Here is a 27,033-nt window from a genome sequence, read left to right as displayed (position 1 = left end):
CCGGAACTAGAGCGGTGTCTCTTGGAGGACGGGATTGGAAGAAACGATCCCGAGGTCGGGAAGCGAACTCTATTTTGTATCCCGAGGATACAACTTCCCTGACCCATGCGTCCTCTACTGCGGAAATCCAGACGTCCCTGAAAAGGAGAAGACGGCCGCCCAATCTGGGAGTTGGGCTGGAGTCTTGCCGAGAGTCATGCCGAGGTCGATCTTCCAGTCCTGGGCCTGGAGGATCTACCCTGGGAGAAACGAGGACGCCAGGACGGAGTGGGCCTAAAGGACACCGCCTTCTTCTCTTGACGTGCCTGTGGCCTCTGTTGCTGCTGGGAAAAGGAGTTTGACGCAGCGAAGCGACGAAAAGGCCGAAACTGTCGTCTAGGAGGAGGGCGACGAGGCTTAGCCTGGGGGAGAAGAGAACTTGTACCCCCGGTGGCGTCCTTAATTATTTGGTCCAGCTGGGAACCAAAGAGGCGAGAGCCCTGGAAGGGCAGACTAGTGAGGGACTTTTTGGAGGACAAGTCCGCCTGCCAGGCCTTGAGCCAAACGGTCCGGCGGATGGCAACGGCATTGCTGGAAGCTTGAGCCGCACAAGACGCGGCATCCAGGGAGGCGGAAACCAGATATTCACCAGCATGGGAAATCTGGTTGGCAAGTTCCGCTAATTGCGCGGGAGGCGCCCCATCCAGGATACCCCGCCGAAGATCCTTGGCCCATTTTGAGATGGATTTTGAAGCCCAAGTGGACGCAAAAGCTGGACATAGAGCCGCTGAAGCCGCTTCAAAAGCAGATTTTGCGAAGGATTCTATAACTCTATCGTTAGAATCCTTCAGAGATGCTCCGCCGGACAGAGGAAGCACCGTGTTGGTGGACAGCCTGGAAACAGGGGGGTCCACCGAGGGAGATGCCGTCCAATTGGCGGCAAGTTCTGGAGGAAAAGGATATAACACACCCAGGCGTTTTCCCCTCTGAAAACGCCTAGTGGGGTTCTCTCTCTCTCTGGACACGATTTCCTCGAATTCAGGATGAGGAGCAAAAAATTTTGAAGGTGGTTTGGCCCGTCTGAACGAAACCGCCTGATCTGCGGGTTCCGTAGAGGGATCCTTGATGCCACATGTTTGGTTTATTGCCCCAATGAGGTTCTGGACTGTCTCACTCATGGTGGCGATTTGGTTAGGATCCAGCTCCGAAGTATCCTCCGAAGGCGCATCAGATAATGCCTCGCCTGACTCAGGGGAGGAGGATCGGTGGGACACCAACCGCGGGGGAGGGCCGAGCGGCGAGATGGAGCGCGAAGAGGACTCAGACCGACGTTCCTGTCTGGACCTTTTGTGGCTAGTCAAGGAGGGCTCGGGCGGCGGTTCCTGCGACCCGCTGGCCACTGCAGGGGTCTGCAGGGGTAACCGATCCAGCGCGGACACTAGGGTTTGAGATACCCGTGTTAAATCGGCCACCGATTGTGACAGAGAGGCGGCCCAGCCTGGGATGGGGGGGATCACTCTCGGGCGGAACAGCCGGGGGATCCTGGGCGGTGGGAACAATCGGGTTGCTGCAGGACTGACACAGCGGGGAGGACTGACCTGAGGGAAGTTTGCCGTTACAGGACGAACATGCAAAGTACGTGACTAAGGCAGAAGATGAAGAGGTAGGGGGACGAGAGCGGCCCCCTTTAGAGGTAGACATTTTTAGGGACCCTGAAGATGCCAGTGGGTTAGGGGACAGTGGGCAGAGGGGGGTGTCAGTCTGCAGTGCAGCTACTCACGGACCCGGTCCTGGAAGATGTCCCACTTGTCCTCGGTGGAGAACTTCCCTGAGGTGCTGATTCTGCGATGCTGAGCCACAGAAGATGCGAGTGAAGGAGCGTGGCGCGCTGCGTGAGGCACTGCGAGGGCGGCTGCTGCTGTGAGAAGCGGTGCACACCGGCCGAGGGACCCACGAGGAAGGGGGTGGAGCCAGACGCAGAGGCGCCGGTGGGCAGGGCGCAGTATGTCGGGCGGGAAAAAAGCCCGCCCGCAGAACCGGAAGTGAGGAGCCGAGAAACCGGAAGTAGGCCCCGGCCTAAGCCGGGACCTAAATTAGAGACCGGCGCCGCTGGAGAAGGGAACCGCGGCGCCGGAGCAGTGCGCCGCAGGGACTGAGAAGAGCGGCAGCCTGCCAAGGCTGTCCGGGAAAAACAGAACTGGCGGGGTCGCGGCGCCAGAAGTAGGCCCCGGCAGAAGCCGGGACCTAAATTAGAGGCCGGCGCCGCCGGAAATTCGCGGAGAAACGCGGCGCTGGAGCGCCGCCGGAAAATCGCGGCGCCGGAGCGCCGGAGAATCGCGCCGCCGGAGAATCGCGGAGCTGGAGCGCCGCCGGAGAATCGCGGCGTCGGAGCGCCGCAGAAAGTAAGTGGCACGGCATCCTGCCAAGGACGCCGTGCAGACACAGGACGCATTGTGGCCCCCGAGCAGAGAGACCGCAGGGGGAAGCGGCGCGGCAGCCTGCTAGGCTGTGACTCTGTAAGGGGCTGTGCGGCTGCAGGGAGAGAACTGCGGCCGCTAAGGAAGAAGAGCTTATGGCTGTCCCTGGGATCCCTCTAAAATAAACGCCATGAGGGAGGACAGGGGAACATCTGGAGAAAAGATCCCGGGGGAATGGAGGGGAAATACTCACCTAAACATCCCACGCCGTTACTAACCTGAGGGGAATGAGACGTCCACGGAGCTGTGATGGACGTCCTCGTCTCCTCCAACCGACAGGCTCTGGTAGGCGAGTGGGTGAGGGACGGAGCCAGGACCGGACTTCTGAGCACGCTTCTGTGCTAGGATCTTGGTCCTGGAGAGGGATCTATGAGGATACGGGGTGGCAGTACACGCCGTACTCATAGTCCGCATTGTGGGAATACAGGTGTGACTGCTCACCCTGTATCCCTCCGGAAAAAACCTGAAAAGAAACGACGCACATTGAGGTAGATAAGGGTCTAATGAAAGACCCGTGTCCACCTCCTACTGACACTAAGCTAAACTGGAGAGTTTAATGCCAGTCGGTGGGGTGTACACTGCAGAGGAGGAGCTAATTTTGTTATTTGCATAGTGTCAGCCTCCTAGTGGCAGCAGCATACACCCCCATGGTTCCTGTGTCCCCCAATGAGAGGCGATAAAGAAAAACTGTTTTGTAAGGTGAAGCATTTTTTTCTGACATGTAGATTACTGTTTTCTTTATGTCGCCAGTATATTTCCTCTACCTTATAATAATGATGCTGCTCCATGGAAACTATACATGCTACAGAAAAACTATATACATTTTTGAAATCAGGACAAAAAGATGATTCAGAAAAGTACAAAGTCACATGCGATGATTACAAAAAATATAGACCTGCGTAATTTATATAATTTTTTTATTACAAAAATCTTAAAGAGATATAAACATTATAAATTCGCTCAACCTCTCATTATATAGTCAGCGAGTGTAAAGTAGAGAAACTTTTTAAGGTCGGGCAATATTCGGTCTGTGCAGCATAATGAAAAAAAAACAAAAAACAAAAAAAAAAAAAACAGAAAAGCTGATTCTGAAAAACTTAAGGTGCTGTCCACTACTTAAACAACTCTGTGTTAAATACTACAGTGCCCCATCCAAAATAAACATGTTAAAAAATATAATCCTCTTCCAGACTGGAGCAATTCCAGTTGACGCTGCGTCTCCCAGTGCTAACATACACATTATGTCCCATGAGCACTGCAGACAATGAGCTGATGGGTGGCAGCAGTGACCGTTCCATCTGGCGGAAGGCTGTGCCCCGTCAGCGACCGCTGGGATAAACACATTTATCAGCAGATGAAGTTGCATTTGTAGCATCCTGCATTGGACAACCCTTTTACACCTCTGCAGGTTCTAGCCTGCCTGCTGATAGTTTCCTGATTTTTTTATTTTTTTTTTCTAACACAATAAATGAGATGTCGTGGAGATTTGCACCTCCCGTTAATCTCATCCATAAATATTCCTGGTGCTATAATACATTAATGGGCCAAGATCTGAGCTCAGAACTGTGCAACATATCAACAGGGCACATTTTATTCCAGCACGGCCACGACATGCTTCTTCTTCTCTGGTACGATGGGCACTGCCCCCTCTTTGCTGTGTTTGCGGCGATTCACATCCCTGGAAGAATAAAAAAAAAAAACAACAAATATTGATTAGCAAGATAGTGTCCATCATCATCATCTAATGATGAAGCTTAAAGGGGTTGTCCACCATGTAGCTTCAACATAAATTACAACAACCCTCTATACTCTCCACCCTGACCAGCGCCGCTCCTCCACATCAAGTCTTGTCCTCCCCTCGCCGGTATTTTAGCAAAAAGTGTCCTGTGACCACTGCAGCCATCATTATTCCCCCAGAACAGAAGAACAGTGTTTCTTCCATCCTCTGAAGGAATAGTGAAGGCTGCAGCTGATCAGGGACTCCTGAATGACTGCAGCGGTCACATGAAATTGTGTCTGGTGACCATCAGGGAACACAGAGCTGAGATTGGAAGGAGAACGACAGTCCAGGACATAAGAATACTAATTATTTCATTATTAAAGATGCACCATAGAACTTTTAATAAAAAGGATCTCCAGTAGTGGACAATGCCTTTATATTGGGCACAAAGTCATCATAGGAGGGGAGACCCCCATTTGGGACGCCCTTCTGAGTGACGGCGAGCACTGCTACGCATCCTTAGTAGACCGAGCTGCCATTGTGCTATAGGTACAGCCACTAATTTGGAAGGCCAGAAAGGAATGGCTCATTTGCTAATCAGTTATAGGAAAAATGGTGGCTTTAATTAATGGTGAGAGAAAGCCCTTTAATCATTGTATAATGAAATGTTAGACTATGGATGACTTTCTATAAAGTACGTGGACCAAAAATACTCTAGCTTAGCCATGGGGTCAGTCAGAGATGCCATCTACTGCTGTCAATCACACAGTGATGGCAAGGGGCAGCACGCTGGCTCAGTGGCTAGCACAGCTACTTTGCAGTGCTGGGGTACTGGGTTCAAATCCCACCTAGGACAACGTCTACAAAGCATCAGGTGTGTAGGAGGAAACCGTAAGAAATCCATACCACGGCATCCTGATAGGGGATTTGGATTATGAGACCCCAATGGGGACAGTGATGTTTGTAAAGCGCTGTCGAATAAGTGGCGCTAAATAAACATACAAGTCTACCCGATGTTAAACTGTACAGAGCGAGCGTATGTGGCCACCAATATGTGGCAGCACATCTAGGGTACGTACTTCTTGCGGCGAGCTTCCCTCATGATGCGCTGCTCCGATATCTGGTTGTATATGGACTTGGGTAAGTGCCGGTGTCGGGCGATTCTTCGAATCTGTGGATGATGCTGGAACTTTTCCTTCACCTTCTGGTTGTAGTTATTGGTGGCCCTCTCTCGGGGAGACAACTGAAAGAGAAAATCACCAGAGTTACCGTCTACCTAAAGGTGGAAAATATATACCAAAAATGAGATCGGATCATTAGCTTAAAGGGTTATTCCCATCTTCCCACATTGGCATTATCGGATTGTGCTTGTAAATACCAGCACTTTTGCAATTTACTGTTTATTAAAATTAGCAGCTTACAGCTCATTGCCTAGGAGACCGACCACCGCTGCTGTCTAGCTTCTAAGCATGTCGCTCAAGCTGGCTGGGATTAGGAGATAACATTGTGCTCCAATGCTCCTGGCCGGCTTCAGAGCAGCGCTCAAAAGCTCAATCGAAAAGAAATTAATCACTGGGCACATTTGGCCTCAGCAGCGGTGGTCGGTCTCCAAGGGAACTAGCGTTAAAACAACAAACAAAAAAAAAAAAGTCAATACCTCAAGAATGGCTATTTTCAAGCACTATTTGACAATATCCGTGTGCTGTAATGGGAATAACCCGTTAAAAGTGTATTTCAGTCCCTGCGAATGTCACAGCTTTCAGGAGTGGAAGCCGGCAGGTAAAACTCCGCAGTTACACCATGCTTTTTATCATTGCATTATCAAGGCATCACATCCCTTTAAGATTAAAAGTGAACTGAAAAAATGAGTAAATATATGATGATTATTGACTAAAGGAGGGGGCAGCGGCACCATCTTTGCCCCTTCCCATGATTATTTTCCCTGATGTAGACTAAAAAGAGCACTAGTTTTTGTATTTTTTCCCCATCGTGCAGCAAGTTGTCGGCAGCCGCCGAATGAGGCTTTTATCCTAATTAAAAGCAATGATTTTCTTTAATTTAATTGTGGAACTGTAATGCGATGTTGCTGATTTGGTACAAGCTAAACACTTTAGTCAACCAAAAGCGGCGTGTGCGCAGAATATTAGAAAGGAAGCAAGATTAACGCTTTCAGCACAGCGGGCAAGGACGCTCGGGTCTTGAAAAGAAAGAGGTCTACAATGAAAAGCCATATTGTCTCCTTACATTTCTGTAGGACCTCCTCAGTGATGGCTACATGTGTCCTTGCCCCCAGCAGAAATCAGCTGCATAGGGTGTGGAGCTTACTCCAAACAAGAACTTAAAGTTGCGGCAGCCCCGACACTAGCAAAAGCACAAGAAACAAGAGCCATCAAAATATCTGCACACCACCAAAGTTATGATAAAAATAATATAAGCTTTATTGGGAACATAATTAAAAACATCTAAAATCACACATAACCTCCGTGCAGACGCCCCTGTGAACACTGTATGCCAAAATATACATAGATATATAAACGTATGAAATCTTCCAGACGTGTCCCTGCCCTCTGCACTTAATATTATTAATGTAACTATATATAGTCAAAATTTGAAATGAACACGCTGTATACAACCATATAACAACAAATATGCACACAGTCAAGTATAATACAAGCCACACAGCATGCAAATAGCATGCAACACCCCACCACAATATGCAGCTTCCAGCAAAAAAACCTATGGACCCAGAGGAGCAGATAAAGTAAACTGCCCTAGATATCCAAAGAAAGGGACAGGGGAAGATGTCCAAATATAAACACTGAAATACCCTGCATAGTCTGATCCTAGGAGTGGTCAAAAGGTGAAGATAGTGCTGGAGAAAGCACCATAGGATAAATCCTGCTGCAGGAGGCTGTGAGGCTGAATAGTCACAGGGCAAATGCGACCGGAGGAGAAGCCCAACGCGTGTCGCTGTTCTAGGACAGCTTCGTCAGGGGAAGTAGTGCAAATACCCCCAATAGCGCTTAAATACCTTATAATCAATTGTGTGGTCAGGTCTGGTGTGTGGCTGGCAGAGCATGGGGGCCGGAAAACCGGAAGTGACTCACCAGGAAGAAGGGAAAATGAAAGTGTCCTGAATAACACACTGCACATGTGCCAATAGAAGGTCAAAACAGCTGAATGGATACAGGCAAAAAGCCTGAAGAAACGTAAGTGTTTATGACAGCGCAGCTCCCGGGAGCAGATGTGGTGACAGTCCTGCGATGCATGACTGTCAGCACATCTATGGGCACAAGAGAGGAAGCATACTTGTACAGTCCATAGAGAGAGGCAGCAAGTACACAGCAAGGAAGAGAAAGCAGAACAAATCCTATAAGATTAATATAGAACCAGAAGATTAAATCCTGAAAAAAGATTTTATGATTATGTACATATATATACCAATAAATAAGCACATATATAGATCATAGTGTTATAACATGAAATAAATATATATATATATGTATTCCGGTGTGCAGACTTCATTAGAACATACAGTACATTGAAGACAGAATTAAATACTATCAAACTATGCTGAATCAGATTATTTCATCAATATATATACAGCATCCTCACAATATATATGGATAACACTTCCATGATATGATATTACACAGGATTACAGGCGGATACTTCAATTGTCCTGTTATGTAGTATATGGTCCAATGGGGAGGAGAAGAATTGGATCCCTCTCCCTTTCCCCCATATAATGTTCCATTTAGGTCCAGAGTCTTTTCCTCTTCTCCGAAGTTTTGTCCCGACACTAGGCGGCAGACTCGACTTTAGGCAAGTAGAAGAATTTAATATGGAGCCCGGGCAACGTGACAATAAGTAAATGCAAAGGGGTCTCCATCACAGTGCTGTTCTCACCCGAGCAATTTTAAAAAAATCCCTCCCGCCTCCTGGACCCCTTTAATTGCCCCCAGTCATTAAATGGTGACATAGTACCGCTCTCCTGGCGATTTGCATTGGCCGCACATTAAGGCTATGTGCACACGTTCAGGATTTCTTGCAGAAAATTCCTGATAAAAACCTGAAATTTTCTGCAAGAAATCTGCATGCGTTTTTTGCGCGTTTTTTCTGCACATTTCCCAATGCATTTTATAGTGGGAAATCCGCAAAAAAAAAAAAAAGCAGAATTAATGAACATGCTGCGTTTTTGTTACCGCGATGCGTTTTTTTCGTGGACAAAAACGCATCATGTGCACAAAACATGCGGAATTCATACTAAATGATGGGATGCATATTGTATGCTGTTTTTATCGCGAAAAAATCACGAAAAATCAGCAACGTGTGCACACAGCCTAAGAGGTGTGAAAATTAGGATTTAATTAGTCGCGTTTGCTTGTCAAAGCGTTAAGCGATGACCTGAACGCCGAAGAATAAATCAGCGATGGCGCAGGAGTCAGTAGTCACAGGAGCCCGACAGTCACCTGCAGCAGTGCAAAAGGCTGGAGAGCGCCTCCATGTGGCCAGAGACATTGACGGATTAACCTGGCATATGGCTGGTAGTAAGAATTAGCACACACACACAAAAAACCATACTAAATTATTCACGGTTGTGAGGTTTACTTGCTCTTGCGGTTTGTTGAACTAGGAACAGACATTTGTAAACTGATTTGCAGCACAATTTCTGGCACCTTAATGGGCTCGGAGGAAGAGAAGGAAGCGGGTTGTTTGGGGATACAAAAGACGTGAGCACGGAGTCTGCGCCTTCCCAGAAAAGACACTACGGGAGGGTTTTTTACTTTTATTTGGGGGGAGTAAGTGGTAGAGAGTAAATGCTACGTCCAGAAGCGGGCCCCTCTTCATGCAAGTTTTCCTCCGCACTTTCCAAGCGCTATAAAAAAATTTATCTTTCTATTAAGAGTTTAGGGCTTTTTTTCTTGTGAGACACACACACACATATATTTTGTCCCCACTAGTCCACCCATGACGATGAATATGATTGAGAGACCATCAAATTTTTGCCTGTGTGAAGTTTGTACAAGTCACAAAAATCATTGCATTTTTTTTTTCTTTTACAACCCAAAATAGAAGCTGCAAGAAGCTTCACTTGGATTTTCAGCTGTGACATCTACCGAGGCTTCATCCCTTAAATTCCACTTTTTTTTTTTTCCAGAATACAGTGTTTCATAATTAGTGGAGATTATTATTTTTTTTTAAACAACATTTTTTTGTTTTCGCACATTTAACTTTTTTTGTGAAATCGTAGAAAAAAAATAAAATGGGGTTAAAATTTTTTAAATTTTTCACATTTTTTTTTTGAATTGCAGATGTATGAAGTTGTGCCCCCTCCCCTGCATTTTTCGATAAGGGATGTATAGTTCTGGGTCCTCAGGGGCGGGCCTATAGCTTTAATTTCTACCTCTGAGGATGTGCTTTAAGTTCTATTTATTTTTTTGCCAGTTCCGGGAATTTATATTGCCAATTTCAACTATAATTGAAAATGACAAATGAATAAAGTCATAAGAGAAATTCAACCCCACCGACACAGACTGCAGAACTTATCAGAGTTTGTGAAAATCTCGCAGCTCCTGCCGCTACCGCTGTGATCACAGCGGGAAGAAGCACAGTTGCGAACCTTCGTATGTGGAGCTTATTGCATGGATCAGGAGGAATAACCTCTACATCATGAAGCCAGAAAACCCCTTTAAAAAGGATTTCTGACAGTAAGCTCTTTGTCAAGTAAGGTACAATTTATAAAAAAAAAAGTCAGTGAAGGTGCTGCTGAGTCGGTGACCTGCGAGTGTGGTGTTGTGCGGTTGAGTGCCAGCTTCGTACTGGGCTGTATATCAGGCCGAAGCTGCAGGATCTCTGCAGTTAGTGTATGGCTTCCTTGGACAATCTTACCAGGCTGAGCTTCTCCGATGCGTTTGCTTTCCAAATACGGATGTTCATTTCATCTGACCCACACAGAATGTACTTGTTGTCGGAAGACCAGCGGACGCAGGTGACGTGCTGCATCCTCTTCGTGTGGTACACCTCCCTGTGATCGACAGTAAAGTAACGGGTTAAATCATTTCTGAATGTGCAATCTATGCAGCAACGGCGAGTCATTCAGTTCTTGTCTGGCTTGCGTGTCAGCTTGCGCGTTGGGGTCCATATTTCCTTGGCTGAGCTTCGGTACACGCCTGCGCATCACTCTGCTTTTGAGCGTCATGACGCTGGCCGGCTCCTGTTATTTCCTACACCGGTAGGCTATTAAGCATGGTCATTTTGTGTGTGTGTATATATATATATATATATATATATCTACATGTTGGCCACAAATCTCAACTTCCCCTGACGAAGCCTCACTTCGGAGGCGATACACGTGGGGCCATGTCCTGTCTGCCATCCTGGGACCTCTGAATCCTGTTTCCTTACAGACAATTTGAGTATATCGGCTAATACTCTCTTCTCCTTTCATTTTGAGTTTATAACATGGACGGATGGTCCATGTAAATGTCTAGTGGTATTGGCTCATTAGTCATTGCATAGGTTATTTTGAGCTTTTGCCTTAAGACTTGGCACTTACTGAGTAAACTTTATTATGTTTTTGCCCCTTTTTATCATCCGGACAGGATATTGTAGGCGCCCCATGAGCCATGTAGGGAGGGACATATCCAATATACTTTTGCATATGTATTTATATATGATAAGTATTATTCTATATCGGGGTATGTATTGAGGTCTATGTTATGCACTTGGGATGGTGACAGTTGTGTGGTTATTTTTAATTATGTTTTAATGTTGTGTATCAATAAAGTGGATAATTTTCATATTATTATAATTGCGGTGGTGTGCATAATTCAGTGTTATCTTTCTCGTTATTGACATTGTTGTTTTTCTACTGATTGCACCCCGGCTTTTTTATCCCTTATATGGCGGTGTGCCGGATTCTTCTAGTTTGAATTCAGTTCTCTCCAGCGCAGCCGATATGTCCGACTGCCATTACAGACATTAAACCAGATCCAGAAGAATCAGCAGCTTATAAGAATCCCCCACTTTGAGCAAGATGTCTGACGTATGACCCCCATATGCCAATAGGGCGTATAGTTGCGGTAATAGCCCCATATTGAATGTCTTCTGGATTGTGTGAAGTCTGATGCAGCCATGTTGCAGACTGGATTCACGTTATAAAGAAGAGCACACTACCGGTAGTCCCGCCGTCCTGACATTACCATCCAGCTCCTACAGCATCTGAAGCATGCACGGTGAGCGGCCGTCACGACTTGCTTTACTTCACAGGCATCGGTGCCCCGTAGCCGGCTTGAGATGCCAGTACCAGGACCACCGACTTGACTCCCTTTATTTTTACCTTTATGCTCCAATGCAAATTTAGGAGGGTGACATCTTTAGAGAAAGCCATTATCATCCTGTAACGTTATGGCAAATCTGGCCTAGTCCAGTCCTCTGTGGCAGTCAGACCAGTCCTCACTTCTGTAAGTGCATTAGGTGCCCAAGATGCTGCCCATAAATGAATACACATCTGTGGCCGCCGGACAACGGAGCAGAGCAGCACGAGTCCATCTACCCAACCCCAGTATCCTGTGTAACCCTAAGTCCTGTCCCACACGTCCAGATAATTCCGGTACCGGGAAAAAAAAAAAAAAAAAAAAAAAAAAAAAAAAAAAAAAATCGGTACCGGAATTATCCGTGTGCTCACGTGGCACATCAGTGTGGCATCCGTGTGCCGCCTGAGCACCACACGGACCGTGCAGGAGAGACAGCGCTACACTAAGCGCTGTCCCCCCTGCGTGGTGCTGAAGCTGGCATTCATCTCTTCTCCCCCGCAGGAGAGAAGAGATGAAAATAGAATTATTCTTACCGTTAATTCGGTTTCTAGGAACCTTCCACGACAGCGGTACTGGAGGATGTCTCCCCGCCCTAATGGGGGACAGGAAACACAAAGAGGTTAAATACCCTCCCCTTCCTGCCATCTCCAGTGTTTTTTCTGGACACAGCAGTATGTATAGTTACCACTTAAGTGCAGGAATCATCCAATAAAATTATCAGATAGGGAGGGAAATTAGTGCTGTCGTGGAAGGTTCCTAGAAACCGAATTAACGGTAAGAATAATTCTATTTTCTCCAGTCACCTTCCACGACAGCGGTACTGGAGTAGTACCAACAAATAATTTCTAGGGGGGGGACAACCGCCTGCAGAACTGTTCTGCCGAAAGTTAAATCCCGGTTGAAATCAAGCCTGTAGTGCCTGGTGAACGTATGGACTGATGACCAGGTGGCAGCTCTGCAAATCTGCTCCGTAGAAGCGTCACCTCTCTCTGCCCATGATGTTGACACCGACCGTGTAGAATGGGCCTTCAGTGATGGAGGAGGTGGTAGATTCTGGGATGAGTATGCCAGAGATATGGCTTGTTTAATCCAGTTGGCGATAGTATTTTTTGTCGCCTTTCTTCCTTTGTTCCTTCCGGAGAGTTGAATGAAGAGATTTTGGTCAATCCTCCAACTCTCTGTTTGTGAAAGATAATATAGAACCATTCTGCGGACATCCAGAGTGTGGAAGGACTCTTCTCTCACATTAGAAGGATCCGGGTAGAATGAGGGCAACACTATGTCCTGACCTCTATGAAAGTCTGATGTTACTTTAGGTAAGAAGGTAGGGTCTAGACGAAGGATTATACTATCCGATGTTACCCTCAAGTAAGGTTCTTGTATGGATAGGGCATGTAGTTCTCCTATCCGTCTGGCAGAGGTAATAGCCACTAAAAAGACCGTTTTCAGGGTAAGAACCTTTAATGAAGATTGAGATAAAGGTTCGAAAGGGTCCCGAGTTAGACTATTAAGGACCAAATTAAGGTCCCAAGGAGGAGTATTGTTGAGAACTCTGGGACGGATTCTACTTGCTGAAGTTATAAAACGCCTGATCCACCGATGTTTGGCTAGTTCTTGGTCAAAATAGGAGCTAAGTGCTGAAATTTGTACTTTCAAGGTATTGGGCCTAAGACCCAACTCTAGACCTTTTTGCAAGAAATCCAGAATCTTGGCAATATTAGGATGAAATGGGTCTGGAATATCTGGAAGATACCATGAGGAAAACTTCTTCCATATCTTGGCATAAATGGCATTCGTCACGGGTTTTCTACTGCTTTGGAGAGTATGAATTACTTCATCCGAGAGGCCTCTTGCCTTTAGTATTTCGGCCTCAGAAGCCATGCTGAAAGATTTAACCTGTGAAGGTTTGGATGCAGCAAAGGTCCTTGATGAAGAAGATTCTCCTTCTGGGGTAGATATACTGGACCTTCTTGAGCCATGTCTAACATGGCGCTGTACCAACTTCTCCCCGGCCATGTTGGCGCGATTAGAATCGCCGTAACTCGCTCCGATCGAATCTTCTGTAGAGTTTTTGACAGCAATGGAATCGGAGGAAAAGCATAGACGAGGTTGAACCTCCACGGGAGAGAGAATGCATCCATGCCCAGTGCTCTGTCTGCCATATTCAGGGAGAAATAAGTTTGCAGCTTGGCATTCTGACTGTTGGCAAAAAGGTCCACTTCCGGAATCCCCCATCTGGAAATCAGGGAGAGGAAGACCTCCTGGTCCAGACACCATTCCCCTGGATGTACATCCTTTCTGTTCAGGAAATCCGCCTGGGTATTGGCTGACCCTTTCAGGTGAACTGCCGAAATAGAGAGGAGGTGCCTCTCTGCCCAGAAAAAAATGTTTGAGGCTAAGGTTTTTAATTTCTTGAATCTTGTGCCTCCCTGATGACGAAGGTATGCTACCGTGGTCATATTGTCGGAATATATCCTGACATGGTGTCCCTGAACAATAAAGGATGCGGCTTTTAACGCCTCTTCCACTGCCTTCAGTTCTCTGAAGTTCGAAGAGCTTGCTCTGATGTCTGGAGCCCAGGTGCCCTGGAAATGGGTTCCATCGACTATAGCACCCCATCCCCTTTGGCTGGCGTCTGAAGTGAGTGTCTTTAGCGGGATCTGGTCCCAACTGACCCCCGGTTGGAGGTTCCGCAGCCGTAGCCACCATGTCAGGGATGTCCTGACATGATTGGGGAGGGAAATCCTTTTGGAAAGAGAACTCTGCTGTCCGTCCCAAGATGATAGGACATGGGTTTGGAGGACTCTCGTGTGGGCTTGGGCCCAAGATACCATCTGGATACAAGATGTTAGAGATCCCAGAATAGACATGGATTGTCGTAGAGTTGGAGTCTTCAGGGTTCTGAATGCTGTTATCTTCTGTACCAGATCGAGTTGACGTTCTCTGGGCAGAAAGGATTTCCTCAACTCCGAGTCCAGAAGGACCCCTAGGAACTTCTTCCTCCTGGAGGGAAGTAGGTCCGATTTCTCTAGATTCGGGATCCACCCCAACGACTTTAGTATTTCTAGAGATTTTGATAAGTCCGCCCTGAGGCGGGAAACTGAAGGAGCGACAATGAGTAGATCGTCTAGATAGGGTACTATGCAGATCCCCTGAAGACGGATGAATATAATGGCTTCTGTCATGATCTTTGTAAAGACCCTGGGAGCTGAGGCGATTCCGAAGGGAAGGGAGTTGAACTGGTAGTGTACTATCCCTTGCTCCTGAGATATTGCGAATCTTAGGTACTTCCGGAATTCTGGATGGATTGGGACGTGGTAATAAGCGTCCCTCAGATCCACTGTAGCCATCGCCCAGTCCTGTCCTATCAGAGGGATCGCTGTTTTGACCGACTCCATCTTGAACCTCCTGTAGGTTATTACTCGATTCAGGGGTTTCAAGTTGATTATTATTCGGTGTTTTCCCGAAGGTTTCTTGATCAGAAACAGGTGGGAATAGTGTCCTCTGCCTCTTTCTTGTTGAGGTACTGGGGAAATTACTCCTTCCTGGAGTAACTCTTGAAGTCCGCAAAGGAATGCGCCCTGAGGGCTGAGACTCTGCAATGAGGTTATCCTTATGTGATGAGGGGGAGGGCTCTCGAACTCTAATTTTAGTCCATTCTGAATAGTGTCGAGTACCCATTGGTTCGACGAAATGGAACTCCACTGGTTGATGAAGCTCGAGAGACGACCCCCAACGCCCTGGGCGTAGTCACTGCTTATCCGGGGTCTGCTGGGGCTGGGAAACCAGGATGTTCCTACCTTTCCCCCCTTTAGGATAGCTCCAGCGTCCTGATTTGCCCTTCCCTTTGAACTCTCGCTGGAAGGGTTGTTCCTTTGAGGGACGAAAAAAACGTTTCTTCGGATTCCTCTGTTCCGGAAGCGCTTTCTTCTTGTCCGTTGCTTTTTCCAGAATATCGTCTAGGGCCTGCCCGAACAGATAGCGGCCCTGAAAGGGAATGGCACAGAGCTTTGTTTTGGACGTTATGTCCCCACTCCAAGACTTTAGCCATAGAGCTCTTCTGGCTGAATTAGAGAGAACTGCAGATTTGGCAGCTACTCTAACGGACTCTGCCGAAGCATCGGCTAGGAAGCCTGTAGCTTTCTGGAGAAGCGGGAGGGAATCTAAGATTACTTCCCTAGATGTTCCCTGGGTAGGGTGGTCTTCAAGTGTGCGGAGCCAACGAAATAGGGATCTAGCCACGCAGGTGGACGCAATATTTGTTTTAAGGAGATTGGTGGAAGTCTCCCAGGATTTTCTTAGCAAGCTCTCCATCTTGCGATCCATAGGGTCTCTGAGTTGGGAAGCATCCTCGAAGGGAAGGGTTGTCTTTTTTGAGACTCTAGAGACCTGCACATCTACCTTAGGGGAATCCCACAGAGAGACGTCTCCATCGAGAGAGAAACGATTCTTTAGCTCAGAGGGAACAGCAAGTCCCTTTTCGGGCGATTCCCATTCATGAAGAATGAGACTCTGTACATTCTCGTGTATAGGGAACCCCTTTCCACCGAACATCTCATCCTGCACTGATGGTTTCTCCTCCTCCTCCTCAACGCCCATTGTCCCCCTGACCATACTAATTAACTCATGTATGTCTTCCGAGGAAAAATAGTATTTCTTACTCTCCTCTTTGGGGGTGGAAGTGGAGCCCTCATTCTCCCACAAATCCTCCGAACCGGAGGAACGAATTTCACCAGAATCTGAATCAGACGTAACCGTAGCCATCTTCCTTTTTTTAGGGGGAGGTGGCGGAGGTAACAGAGACTGGGAAAGGGCCGATACTGAGGACTGAACTTCCTGTTTAATGAGGGATTTAATGCTCTCAAACAAGGATGGCTGTTCTGAGCGTAAAATTTCATCAGTGCAGGGCTGGCACAGTTTCTTCTTGTAAGAAGAAGGAAGCCTTGATGCACAAACACCACATTTCCGATCTTCCGATTTTGTCTTGGAAGATCTGTCCTTCCTAGGGGCAGAGGCCTTGTCTCCCTAAAAGAGAGAGAAGGAGGACTAAGTATATAGCACCCTAAGGAATACAGGGATAAAGGGACCTTAACCCGCTACTCACGGTAGGAGGGAGGACGCAGGGCTCGGCAGAAGCAGAGATAGGTCTGTCACCTTCCATGGTCAGTCAGTACTGAAGTCCAGTCAGACAGGGGGCCTTACCTGGAGGTGACTTCCAGGGTTAAATACCGTGGAAGCTGCGTCCAATCGTGTGCTCCTCCTCCCGGTCCCAGGCATAGGGGAGAGAACCGCCATGCCCCATCAGAATTGCTTTCCGACGCGCGTGCGTTCCACCGCTGGAACGCACATGCCGTGAACCGGAAGTTCGGGTACTTCCGGTTCGCGCGTCCACCGTTTCCGGCCATGCAGGAGAGGAGGAATGCCGGGGAGCCGCGCGGGGACCCCGGCCGCACCATACCGCTCCGCTTTACTCCCGAAGGAGCGCGGGAGGAGCGGAGGAAGGGTCCCGAGTCCACACCAAGTGGGGAGACGGGAGCAGCGCCGCAGGGAGGAGGAACATCCCGACCCAGGCTGCCCGGCTAGGTAAGATCTCGAGTGCTCCGATCGCCGGCCACGGCAGCACTACCGCCCAAAGGGGACACGAAAAACACTGGAGATGGCAGGAAGGGGAGGGTATTTAACCTCTTTGTGTTTCCTGTCCCCCATTAGGGCGGGGAGACATCCTCCAGTACCGCTGTCGTGGAAGGTGACTGGAGAAAGATCAAGTTTTGTTATTTTTTGTTAAAAAGTTTGCTGGTGAGCTCCCGCCTCCCATCCCCCGTGCGCCACCCGGCCCCTTGCATAGAAATACTCACCTAGCTCCTGCGATGTCTCCTCTCTCCTCTCAGCTTCTCCTGTATGAGCGGTCACGTGGTGCCGCTTATTACAGTGATGAATATGCGGCTCCACCCCTATGGGAGGTGGAGCTGCATATTCATCACTGTAATGTGAGGCACCACGTGACCGCTCATACAGGAAGAGCTGCGACGCTGAGAGGATGGAAGCACCGAGGGAGCTGGGTAAGTATTTTAATGCCAGCGGGCGGGCGCACAGGGGGTGGGAGGGGGGAGATTACCGGGAACTTTATTTAAAAAAAAAAAAGAAAAGTTTTTTCATTCCTTCTCTCCAGCGAACGCTGCTGGAGAGAAGAAATGAATGGGGCTTCAGCACCACGCTGGGGGGACAGCGGTTACAGTAGCGGTCTCCTGCACGGCACACGGACTGCACACGGACAGCATCCGTGTGTGGTACGTGTTTTACACGGACCCATTGACTTTAATGGGTCCGTGTGATCCGTGCGTTCCCACAAACACTGACATGTCTCCGTGTTTTCCAAACGGACACACGGTCCGTGGAAACACGCTGACATGTGCAGAGACACATTGATTTTAATGTGTCTACGTGAGTCAGTGTCTCCGGTACGTGAGGAAACTGTCACCTCACGTACCGGAGCCACTGACGTGTGAAACCGGCCTAAGCCATTGGATTAGTAAATTTGACAAGTCCTGTTTTATATTCACTTTTAGTTGACTTTTCGTGACGAATAGCAGATTTAGCACCTACTAACGTGAACTTTGCAAGCTCAAAAATTCTAAACTTTCTTGCACTTTCTCCCCCTAAACAGACAAAAAATAAATAAAAAATCAGTTTTGGCCATTCTGTATATAAGTCGCACCCCACGTCTCATCCCTATGTATCACCAGGCTTTCAGCCCCATAATGACTTTAATGTGCATCTTTTTTTCTGTGTTTCTATGGAAAAACTCACCTACTGTGTCCATTGCTAGAGGGGTAGATGCGGATGGATTTATCAAAGCTGGCGGTCACAAATTCTTTCCCGGTTGGAGAGTAGTCGACATCCAGGACAGCAGATACGTGGTCCATGTGTACAATTACGGGGGCGTCCATGTACCGCATGTCATATGTGTACAGTCTGCAGGATAAGAGTTTATCACAGAGTCAGAAACAACATTGATCTTAAAACAAACTTATGAATGAGATAATGAGCTCTCCCTGCTGTTCGGGAGGACAATCCTTCTTTTAATTTTTAATTTAACAGGGTTTATTAAGCATATAATAATGATGATCTGTCGTTAGGACATGTGATCATTATCAGAGCGGAGGGGGTCTCACTCACAGCACCTGGGCTGCAGAGCCTGGAAGTGGCACAGCTCCATATACTGAGCAATCACTGAATGGTGCGAGCAGCTCTCTCCATATAGGCAAACTGGGACCCTGACAACTTCATACTGAGGATCTCTTTAAAAGATAGGACTATTCCCAATGGATGAGGGATGTCTTATGGACTGTTGTGTGTCTGACCTCTGGGTCCTCCAGCGAACCCAAGAAGGAGCCCCACACTGAGTGGAGAAGAGCCCCGCCCTGAGCGGAGAAGAGCCCCGCCCTGAGCGGAGAAGAGCCCCGCCCTGAGCGGAGAAGAGCCCCGCCCTGAGCGGAGAAGAGCCCCGCCCTGAGCGGAGAAGAGCCCCGCCCTGAGCGGAGAAGAGCCCCGCCCTGAGCGGAGAAGAGCCCCGCCCTGAGCGGAGAAGAGCCCCGCCCTGAGCGGAGAAGAGCCCCGCCCTGAGCGGAGAAGAGCCCCGCCCTGAGCGGAGAAGAGCCCCGCCCTGAGCGGAGAAGAGCCCCGCCCTGAGCGGAGAAGAGCCCCGCCCTGCTCAACTTTGGCTCCATTCATCGTCTATAGGAATATCACTGAAAGCTGGGGTAGAGCATGCGCACCTCCACTTCCTTCAAGATGGGGCTCTGCTTGGGATCATTGGGGTCCCAGCAGTCAGATGCACAGCAATCCTTAAGTTATTCCCTATATATATTTTGGGAATAACAATTTTATTGAAGAAGAAACCCAATTTCAGCTAGCTCACCGATCTTATGCAGCTCCTGCAAACAGATGTGATCAGCAGAGGATGCCGCTCTGTGCAGGGGAGAAGTAGGATTACAAGAAGACATATAAAATCAATGCCCGTCCATGAAATACATGGATGGCCGAGGTGCGCCAGAGTCACTGATACTTAGCAGCTCTTTGCTCGGACTGGGGATATGGATTTTATAGTCTGTCTCCCCAATTTCTCCCTGGATGATGGAGGAGATGACAGGGCGGCTGACACTCTTTGGTCAGGGGAGATCTGTGATGACTGGTAAGCCCCCCCATACAGATTTTTACTTACTTGTAGTTCTCATTAGCGGCTGTAAATATAAAGGCCTCCATAGGGTTCCAGCAGAGAGCATTGGTCCTCATTTCCAGAATCATCTGCCCCATTAAAAGAACAAGAAAAGGATTATTCCACAAATAAAGCAGAAACCACATAAAGGAAGGTTAGCTCCACAGAATAAGATACCTGTGATCTCCAATAGGCATCAGGCAGGTAAAGGCAGTAAGGAGGGCACCATCGCCAATATGCCCAACATTAAAAGCTAACTTTACAAACGATAGGCGACAACTTGCATGGCTCTGACCGTGGGACCCCCATCAATCTCAAGAACGGAGCTCTGAAAGGTTCTCTTGGAATGGAGGTAGCCAGGTACAGCACTTTGTTGTCACTGGAGAAGGTCAGTGCCTTGTTCTTGGGATTGTACGGGGTCCCTAGTGGTCCAATCCCGACCAATTTGCAAGTTATCACCTATCTTTTCCTTATATTTATCTATTTTTTTTTTTGGAATATCCCTATAGGGGACTAAATGTGATTGTTTCTGAACACCATTCAAGGTACCAAACACTTGGAAACCACAATCCCACTGTGTCACGCACATTCCGAAAATAGGCCTCAGTTCAGGGCTATCCTCTCACTAACGCACACGCAGGGGGGCTGTCAGGGTGGGACTTGCCTTTTTCAGTGGTGTAGGCTTCCGCAGGTCATAGAGAACAATACTTCTGTCTGCAGCACAGCTTCCCAAAATCTGTGTCTGAAAAACAAAGCCATTTAAAAGTAATTCACAGAAGAGAAGAATGTAAAAACCGTTAGCAAAGTGCGGTAATTACATTGTTATATTATACAGTTGTTAGCTATAATTACATAGCACAACAAGAAGAGGATGGCATTTTGACTGTGTAATCACACTGCACTTTGATAAAATGCTGGAAATCAGAAGTTTTGACTTTTGGGGTCCAGTTGTGCAGACCGCCACTGATCGCTAAAATGGAGTGGAGGAAGCACGAACCCGACTGCTGCTCTCCACAAGGTCAAAAACAGCCGCAGATTTTCTATCGAGCCCATTTCCAGTCTCAGAGGCGAGCAGCAGCCCCTTCGTTTTAGAAATTACTGGGGGTGCATCATTTGAAGCAATATTGCTGATATACAATCAGTGAGCTGAGCGATTCAGCACAAGTATTTCTCCTGTACAGATCGTTTGCGATGAGCAGCAATGGCACACACAACATGGAAAGCTGGAATTACCAGTAAGTGCCATCAAAAAAGCAAAAGCGTTACCTCGATGGGATTAAATCTGACACCAGAGATGCTGTCAACTCCCCAAGTGTAGGATCGCATGGGACAGGTCCTCTGCTCATCCCAGATATCCACCTGCTGTCCACAGGTAGCAAACACCGCGTCCCTCCAGTGGTGATCCACCCCTGTAAATACCGTCTGCAAAACGAGAGCAAGAAGACTGGAGGTCAGGATTCCACCAAAAGTAAATCGTAAAATCAGAGCTACAATACAAGCACATCCCTCATCACTAGTCATTAACAGGCTGATCCAGGATAGGTCATCAATATTAGATTGGTCAGGGTTCGATATCCCCAGTGTTCAGCTGTTTTATGTGCCAGCAGATCTACATCGGTGCCTGGTCGCCATTACAGTGTGACTATGGCACCAGAACGCTAGTGAAATGGTCTCCGGCCCACCTAAATACCACTATTGACTGCACATGTACAATAAAGGGGTCCACGGTGCTTGTGGGAAAGGTTCAGCTCTTATTTAACCATCCATTATTTTACCTTTCCTAACACTGTATTGATGGGCTCCTCTTTCTCACCATAGCCTGGACTTTCCATCTTCCATTGCTTCACGGTTTTATCATCACCGACCTAATGCAGACGTCAAAAAACTATTAGAATTTCATAATGGCGGCTTGTGTTTGTCCTCCCTGCCATCCCCTTCGGAGAAAGACATTTTCTGAAACCGCGCCACCCAAAAGTTAAGGATCCTGAGGAGAAGACCCCTCCACTACTGACTCCTTATGGTGTACGAGATGAAATGTAAAATGGCACAACCACCTGTGCCGTCTACCTGGGCAGCACCGCTGAGCTCGGCGATTGGCTGCAGCAGCGATGTGCCGCGCAGACACGTCCTCACCACTGCAGCCGGTTAAAGATCGAGGCAGTGCTGGAGAAGCTGGTGCAAGTAACTGGTGCAAGGTGAAAAGTTCTAAAAAATTCATTTAGACAAAACCCCTTTAAGCTTGGCCCTCATCACAGATACGTACTGTTAGAAAAGAAGTCCCACAGAATCGCACGCACATCCCTCGGACAAAGCCTTCGTGCGCCTGTACGGTGCGGGTGCACTTGCGAGTGGTCAGGTTCCATATTTTCACCTGCGGAAATAAAAAAAAAAAAAGATAACTGTATTAAAAGTCATTCACCGACAACCAAAGCAGCCGATATTAATTAAGAGGGGGGCCATGAGGACAACTCCAGATGTGAAACCTTATAGATATATGACCGGGGAGGTCCCTGGCTTAGAAGCCTCCTCTTTGTGCCGGTCACACTGACACGTCCATGCATTACATGTAGTCCTTTGGATAGGACGACTGTCATGGACGGCTTTGTTCACAACTGCACTTTGGTTTCCGTTCTTAGTGGGAAGCACAGCACTGACTAATTAGTGTCATGGTGAACCTCTGACTCTGACCGAATACCCTAGCGGCCGAGCAAGCGTTTCCTTGGGCGCACACAGTAGTGAAACATTGAGAGACCGCTCCTTTCACTTACGCTCTTTAGATGTCTTAAAGTTAATCTGTCAGCAGGTTTTGCTATGTAATCTGAAAGCAGCATGAGGTAGGGGCAGAGACCCTAATTCCAGCGATGTGTCACTTACTGGGCTGTTTTTGTTTTATCAGCAGGAGATTATCAGTATGGGACTAGGCGTCTCGTGCCTCCTGGTCCAACCACATCCCCAGCACTGATTAGCAGCTCTCTGTAATTATACAATGTTCTCAGAAAGCTGCCAATCAGCAGTGTGGGCTGTGCTATTCTGGGGTCAGCATTCAGAGCTCTGCTAGATCTGCAGCAGAGAAAACAGGGATTGTATCACAACTGCTGCCCCAGTAAGTGACACATTGCTGGAACCAGGGTCTCAGCCCCTACATCATCCTGCTGTCAGATTACATAGCAAAAACCTGCTTTACTCATGCACTGATCGGAGCATCTAAGGAAATTAGACAAACAACCCTGAAGACTTCTCAAGTCCAGCTGGTAACTGTAGGAATGGCTGCTTCTGTGATACGTCAGAGGGGTTAATTAAGACTAGAAGAAAACTGGCTGCTAAAGTTTACACACCCTATAGCCGCTGTGGGTCCTTACCTCTCCGTCACAAGCCCCTGACAGCACGGTGGACAAGCTCCTGGGATGTTTGGCCATACAGTTGACCCCATCTCTGTGACCTTCCAGGGCGGCAAGGAAAGGCTTAGCGAACACGCGCTCCAGCTTGGTGGCATTCAGAGCTCTGGTGTATTCACGCGGCACCTCGAACGGGTGGAGCGACGGGTCGTAGTTACGAGGAACTGGAAGAGAAGGAATTTAGAGTTATAGCACCTGTCTTATGGTAAAGTGCCGATGTGACGTGGCGGGAATGATGGTGGGAATGATGGCGGGAATGGTGGCGGCACCGAGTACAGGCTGCTCTTACTGTATACGGGGAATATAGTGATGGAGAAGGGGATGTGCAAGTAGTGGACAGCCCCTATAAAGATCTCTGCTCGCTGCCATAGCGTAGACCTCATGTTTACAGTACATAAAAATCTGTCTTGGTCACGTGATCAGATGGAAATCAATCCTCAATTTCCAGCCGTGATGTGAGCGGGTCCGTGCGACGCTTTAAAGGGAACCTGTCACCCCCAGGCGTTTGTAACTAAAAGAGCCACCTTGTGCCCCACCAATGTTGCATTCTGACAAGGTGGCTCTTTTAGTTCTTGTTCCCGGCACTGCTGAAAGAATCGTTTTTGAAATTTGTTGCTCATACCGTGAAATCGCCACGGGGCAGGTCTTTCCCCCCGAATCCAGACGCCTCACATCCGTCACTCATGGCCTCTGCGCGCCGCCTCCTCTTCCTTCAGTAGCATCCCTGGTGCCTGCGCTGTTATTTTTTTTTTGGGCATGTGCAGTTGCGCTGCCCTTCGAACTTACAGCGCAGGCACCGGGGACGATAATGAAGGAATAGGAGGCGGCACCCGGCACGCAGAGGCCATGAGTGAGGCGTCTGGATTAGGGGTGAACGACCTGCCCCGTGGACGATTTCACGGTATGAGCAACAAATTTCAAAAATGATTAATTTTTTTTATATTTTGACAGATTGGATGTTTCTGAGCGCAGCGATACCAAATGTGGCATTTTTTGATGATTTTATGTTTAATGGGGCAAAAGAAAGGTGATTTGAAATTGTGTTTCGCTTTTTAAAACTTTTTGTTCTCACTTATTTCTACTGTATATTTATTAGTCCTCTCAGGAGACTTGAAGCTGTGATCGCCCAATCGCTTGTACAATGCACAGCTCCAGCATTCATAGCCAAGATCATCACGGAATAACCGTAATAACAGGCACAGGGGTCCTCTGCAGACCCTCGGCTGTCATGACAACCCATCAGTGCCACGCTATCACATGACGCGCTGAACTCCGCTGTGGAGAGATTCTTCTACTGTCTGTAGCATGAATTCAGCAGGAAAAAAGAAAGAAACCAGAACGTATCGTTCCTAATCACGTCTGACCACTTTTAACTAACAACCCAGCATAGCCAGCCACTAGACTCTAAAACTTAACATTTAATATGTATACCTCTAAAATTATGTGTACTTTAAAAACAATTTGGTGCTCATGTTTAAACGTGCACTAGACAAGAAAAATGGCATGATCTCACCCAATTGCTGTCTCTCTTCTTGTTATAGATTCTTGTGCTTATTGAGAGCACGGCATGGGACGGAGACCAATAGACCTTTTCCAATGGGGGGGGGAGGAAAAAAAAAAAAAAAAAAGATATAGATAGGTGGTGGGGGGGGGGGGGGGGGGAGGGTTTGAAGCTATCTTCCCTGTCGTGCCCCGTGTATAAGACTCCAACCCTAACAAGGGCAGTCCCCAAGTTTGAGTCTACTTAGTGAAGCCCTTTAGTTAGTATAACCACCCTGGATGATATGTCCTCTTTCTCTTCCCAACGCGTTTTCCTCCCCGTTACGGGGGTTCATCAGGGGAATAAAATGTCCAGGTTAAATGTCCAGGTTAGTGGAGGTATTCTGCAGTGGCAGACATAACCTCATTCAGCGGCGTCCTCCATGTGAGGATAAGGCAGTCCCTGTCTGTAGCACTTACAGCACAGTGAGCGCCGGAAAAACAAAACAAACAGTGGAATTGGTTTTTCCACTAGATTTTATTTAAGGTGTTTTAGTACATTAATCGCTAAAATTAATGGCGTCATTCACAACTATAACTCGGCCATGAAAACTCAGGTGGAAAACGGCTCCTGGTAAAAGAGGAGCAACAAACTAATGAGCAAAAATGGCCGCGGTCTGCGGTACTGACGCCGTTACCACCCAGGTCCCAAACAGACACACTACCTCTCTTCTAGGACACCAGAGCGCCTCCCCCTACGGGACACTCCGCGATACCAGAGCGCCTCCCCCCCACGGGACACTCCGCGACACCAGAGCGCCTCCCCCACTACGGGACACTCCGCGACACCAGACCACCTCCCCCACTACGGGACACTCCGCGACACCAGACCACCTCCCCCACTACGGGACACTCCGCGACACCAGACCACCTCCCCCACTACGGGACACTCCGCGGCACCAGACCTCCTCCCCCACTACGGGACACTCCGCGACACCAGACCGCCTCCCCCTACAGGACACTCCGCGACACCAGACCGCCTCCCCCCCACGGGACACTCCGCGGCACCAGAGCGCCTCCCTCACTACGGGACACTCTGCGACACCAGACCGCCTCCCCCCCACGGGACACTCCGCGGCACCAGAGCGCCTCCCTCACTACGGGACACTCTGCGACACCAGACCGCCTCCCCCTACAGGACACTCCGCGACACCAGACCGCCTCCCCCCCACGGGACACTCCGCGGCACCAGAGCGCCTCCCTCACTACGGGACACTCCGCGACACCAGACCTCCTCCCCCACTACGGGACACTCCGCGACACCAGACCGCCTCCCCCTACAGGACACTCCGCGACACCAGACCGCCTCCCCCCCACGGGACACTCCGCGGCACCAGACCGCCTCCCCCCCACGGGACACTCCGCGGCACCAGACCGCCTCCCCCCCACGGGACACTCCGCGGCACCAGACCGCCTCCCCCCCACGGGACACTCCGCGACACCAGACCGCCTCCCCCCCACGGGACACTCCGCGGCACCAGACCGCCTCCCCCCCACGGGACACTCCGCGGCACCAGACCGCCTCCCCCCCACGGGACACTCCGCGGCACCAGACCGCCTCCCCCCCACGGGACACTCCGCGGCACCAGAGCGCCTCCCCCCCACGGGACACTCCGCGGCACCAGACCGCCTCCCCCCCACGGGACACTCCGCGACACCAGACCTCCTCCCCCACTACGGGACACTCCGCGGCACCAGACCGCCTCCCCCCCACGGGACACTCCGCGGCACCAGACCGCCTCCCCCCCACGGGACACTCCGCGGCACCAGAGCGCCTCCCTCACTACAGGACACTCCGCGACACCAGACCGCCTCCCCCACTACGGGACACTCCGCGACACCAGACCTCCTCCCCCTACAGGACACTCCGCGACACCAGACCGCCTCCCCCCACTACGGGACACTCCGCGACACCAGACCGCCTCCCCCCACTACGGGACACTCCGCGACACCAGACCGCCTCCCCCACTACGGGACACTCCGCGACACCAGACCACCTCCCCCACGGGACACTCCGCGGCACCAGACCGCCTCCCCCCCACGGGACACTCCGCGACACCAGACCTCCTCCCCCCCACGGGACACTCCGCGACACCACAAACAAGTGACCTGACGGCCGGGATACATAGATGACTACACACAATATGTGCACAGGTCAGGAGTAAATAAAGTTGCGTATCTTGAATCCTCCACGTGACCATCATGGCGGACAGTCCTCACCTCTGGGCAGATCCTTATTTGTCTCCCGCACGTAATCATCAGGATTTCTACACAGCACCTTCACCTTCATGGCGACCACCAGACACAGCTCCTCTCTCTCCCGTGCACCACATGGACCGGAAGCAAAAGGTCAGCGCTTCCTGCATTCACGTCATTCCATCGTGTGGCC

The 27,033-nt window shown here is 49.1% G+C and overlaps 1 protein-coding gene across 1 annotated transcript; it reads right to left on the bottom strand.

Moving 5' to 3' along the window:
* Nucleotides 1–3,356: 3,356 nt before the first annotated feature.
* Nucleotides 3,357–27,004, bottom strand: DCAF13 (DDB1 and CUL4 associated factor 13). The gene is made up of 11 exons (XM_069731738.1): nt 26,865–27,004; nt 23,070–23,269; nt 21,974–22,081; nt 21,486–21,575; nt 20,977–21,132; nt 20,375–20,452; nt 19,717–19,799; nt 18,303–18,467; nt 10,069–10,204; nt 5,256–5,419; nt 3,357–4,134 (listed from the first exon to the last, which is right to left on the bottom strand). Exons 1-11 carry the CDS (start codon nt 26,932–26,934, stop codon nt 4,047–4,049), a joined length of 1,338 nt encoding a protein of 445 aa, XP_069587839.1. The 5' UTR covers nt 26,935–27,004; the 3' UTR covers nt 3,357–4,046.
* Nucleotides 27,005–27,033: the final 29 nt, after the last annotated feature.

Source organism: Ranitomeya imitator, chromosome 6, assembly GCF_032444005.1.
Source record: "Ranitomeya imitator isolate aRanImi1 chromosome 6, aRanImi1.pri, whole genome shotgun sequence".
NCBI classification, from domain to species: Eukaryota; Metazoa; Chordata; class Amphibia; order Anura; family Dendrobatidae; genus Ranitomeya; species Ranitomeya imitator.
The sequence above is the reverse complement of the archived record's forward strand: the minus strand, read 5'-3'. Positions and strand labels throughout refer to the sequence as shown.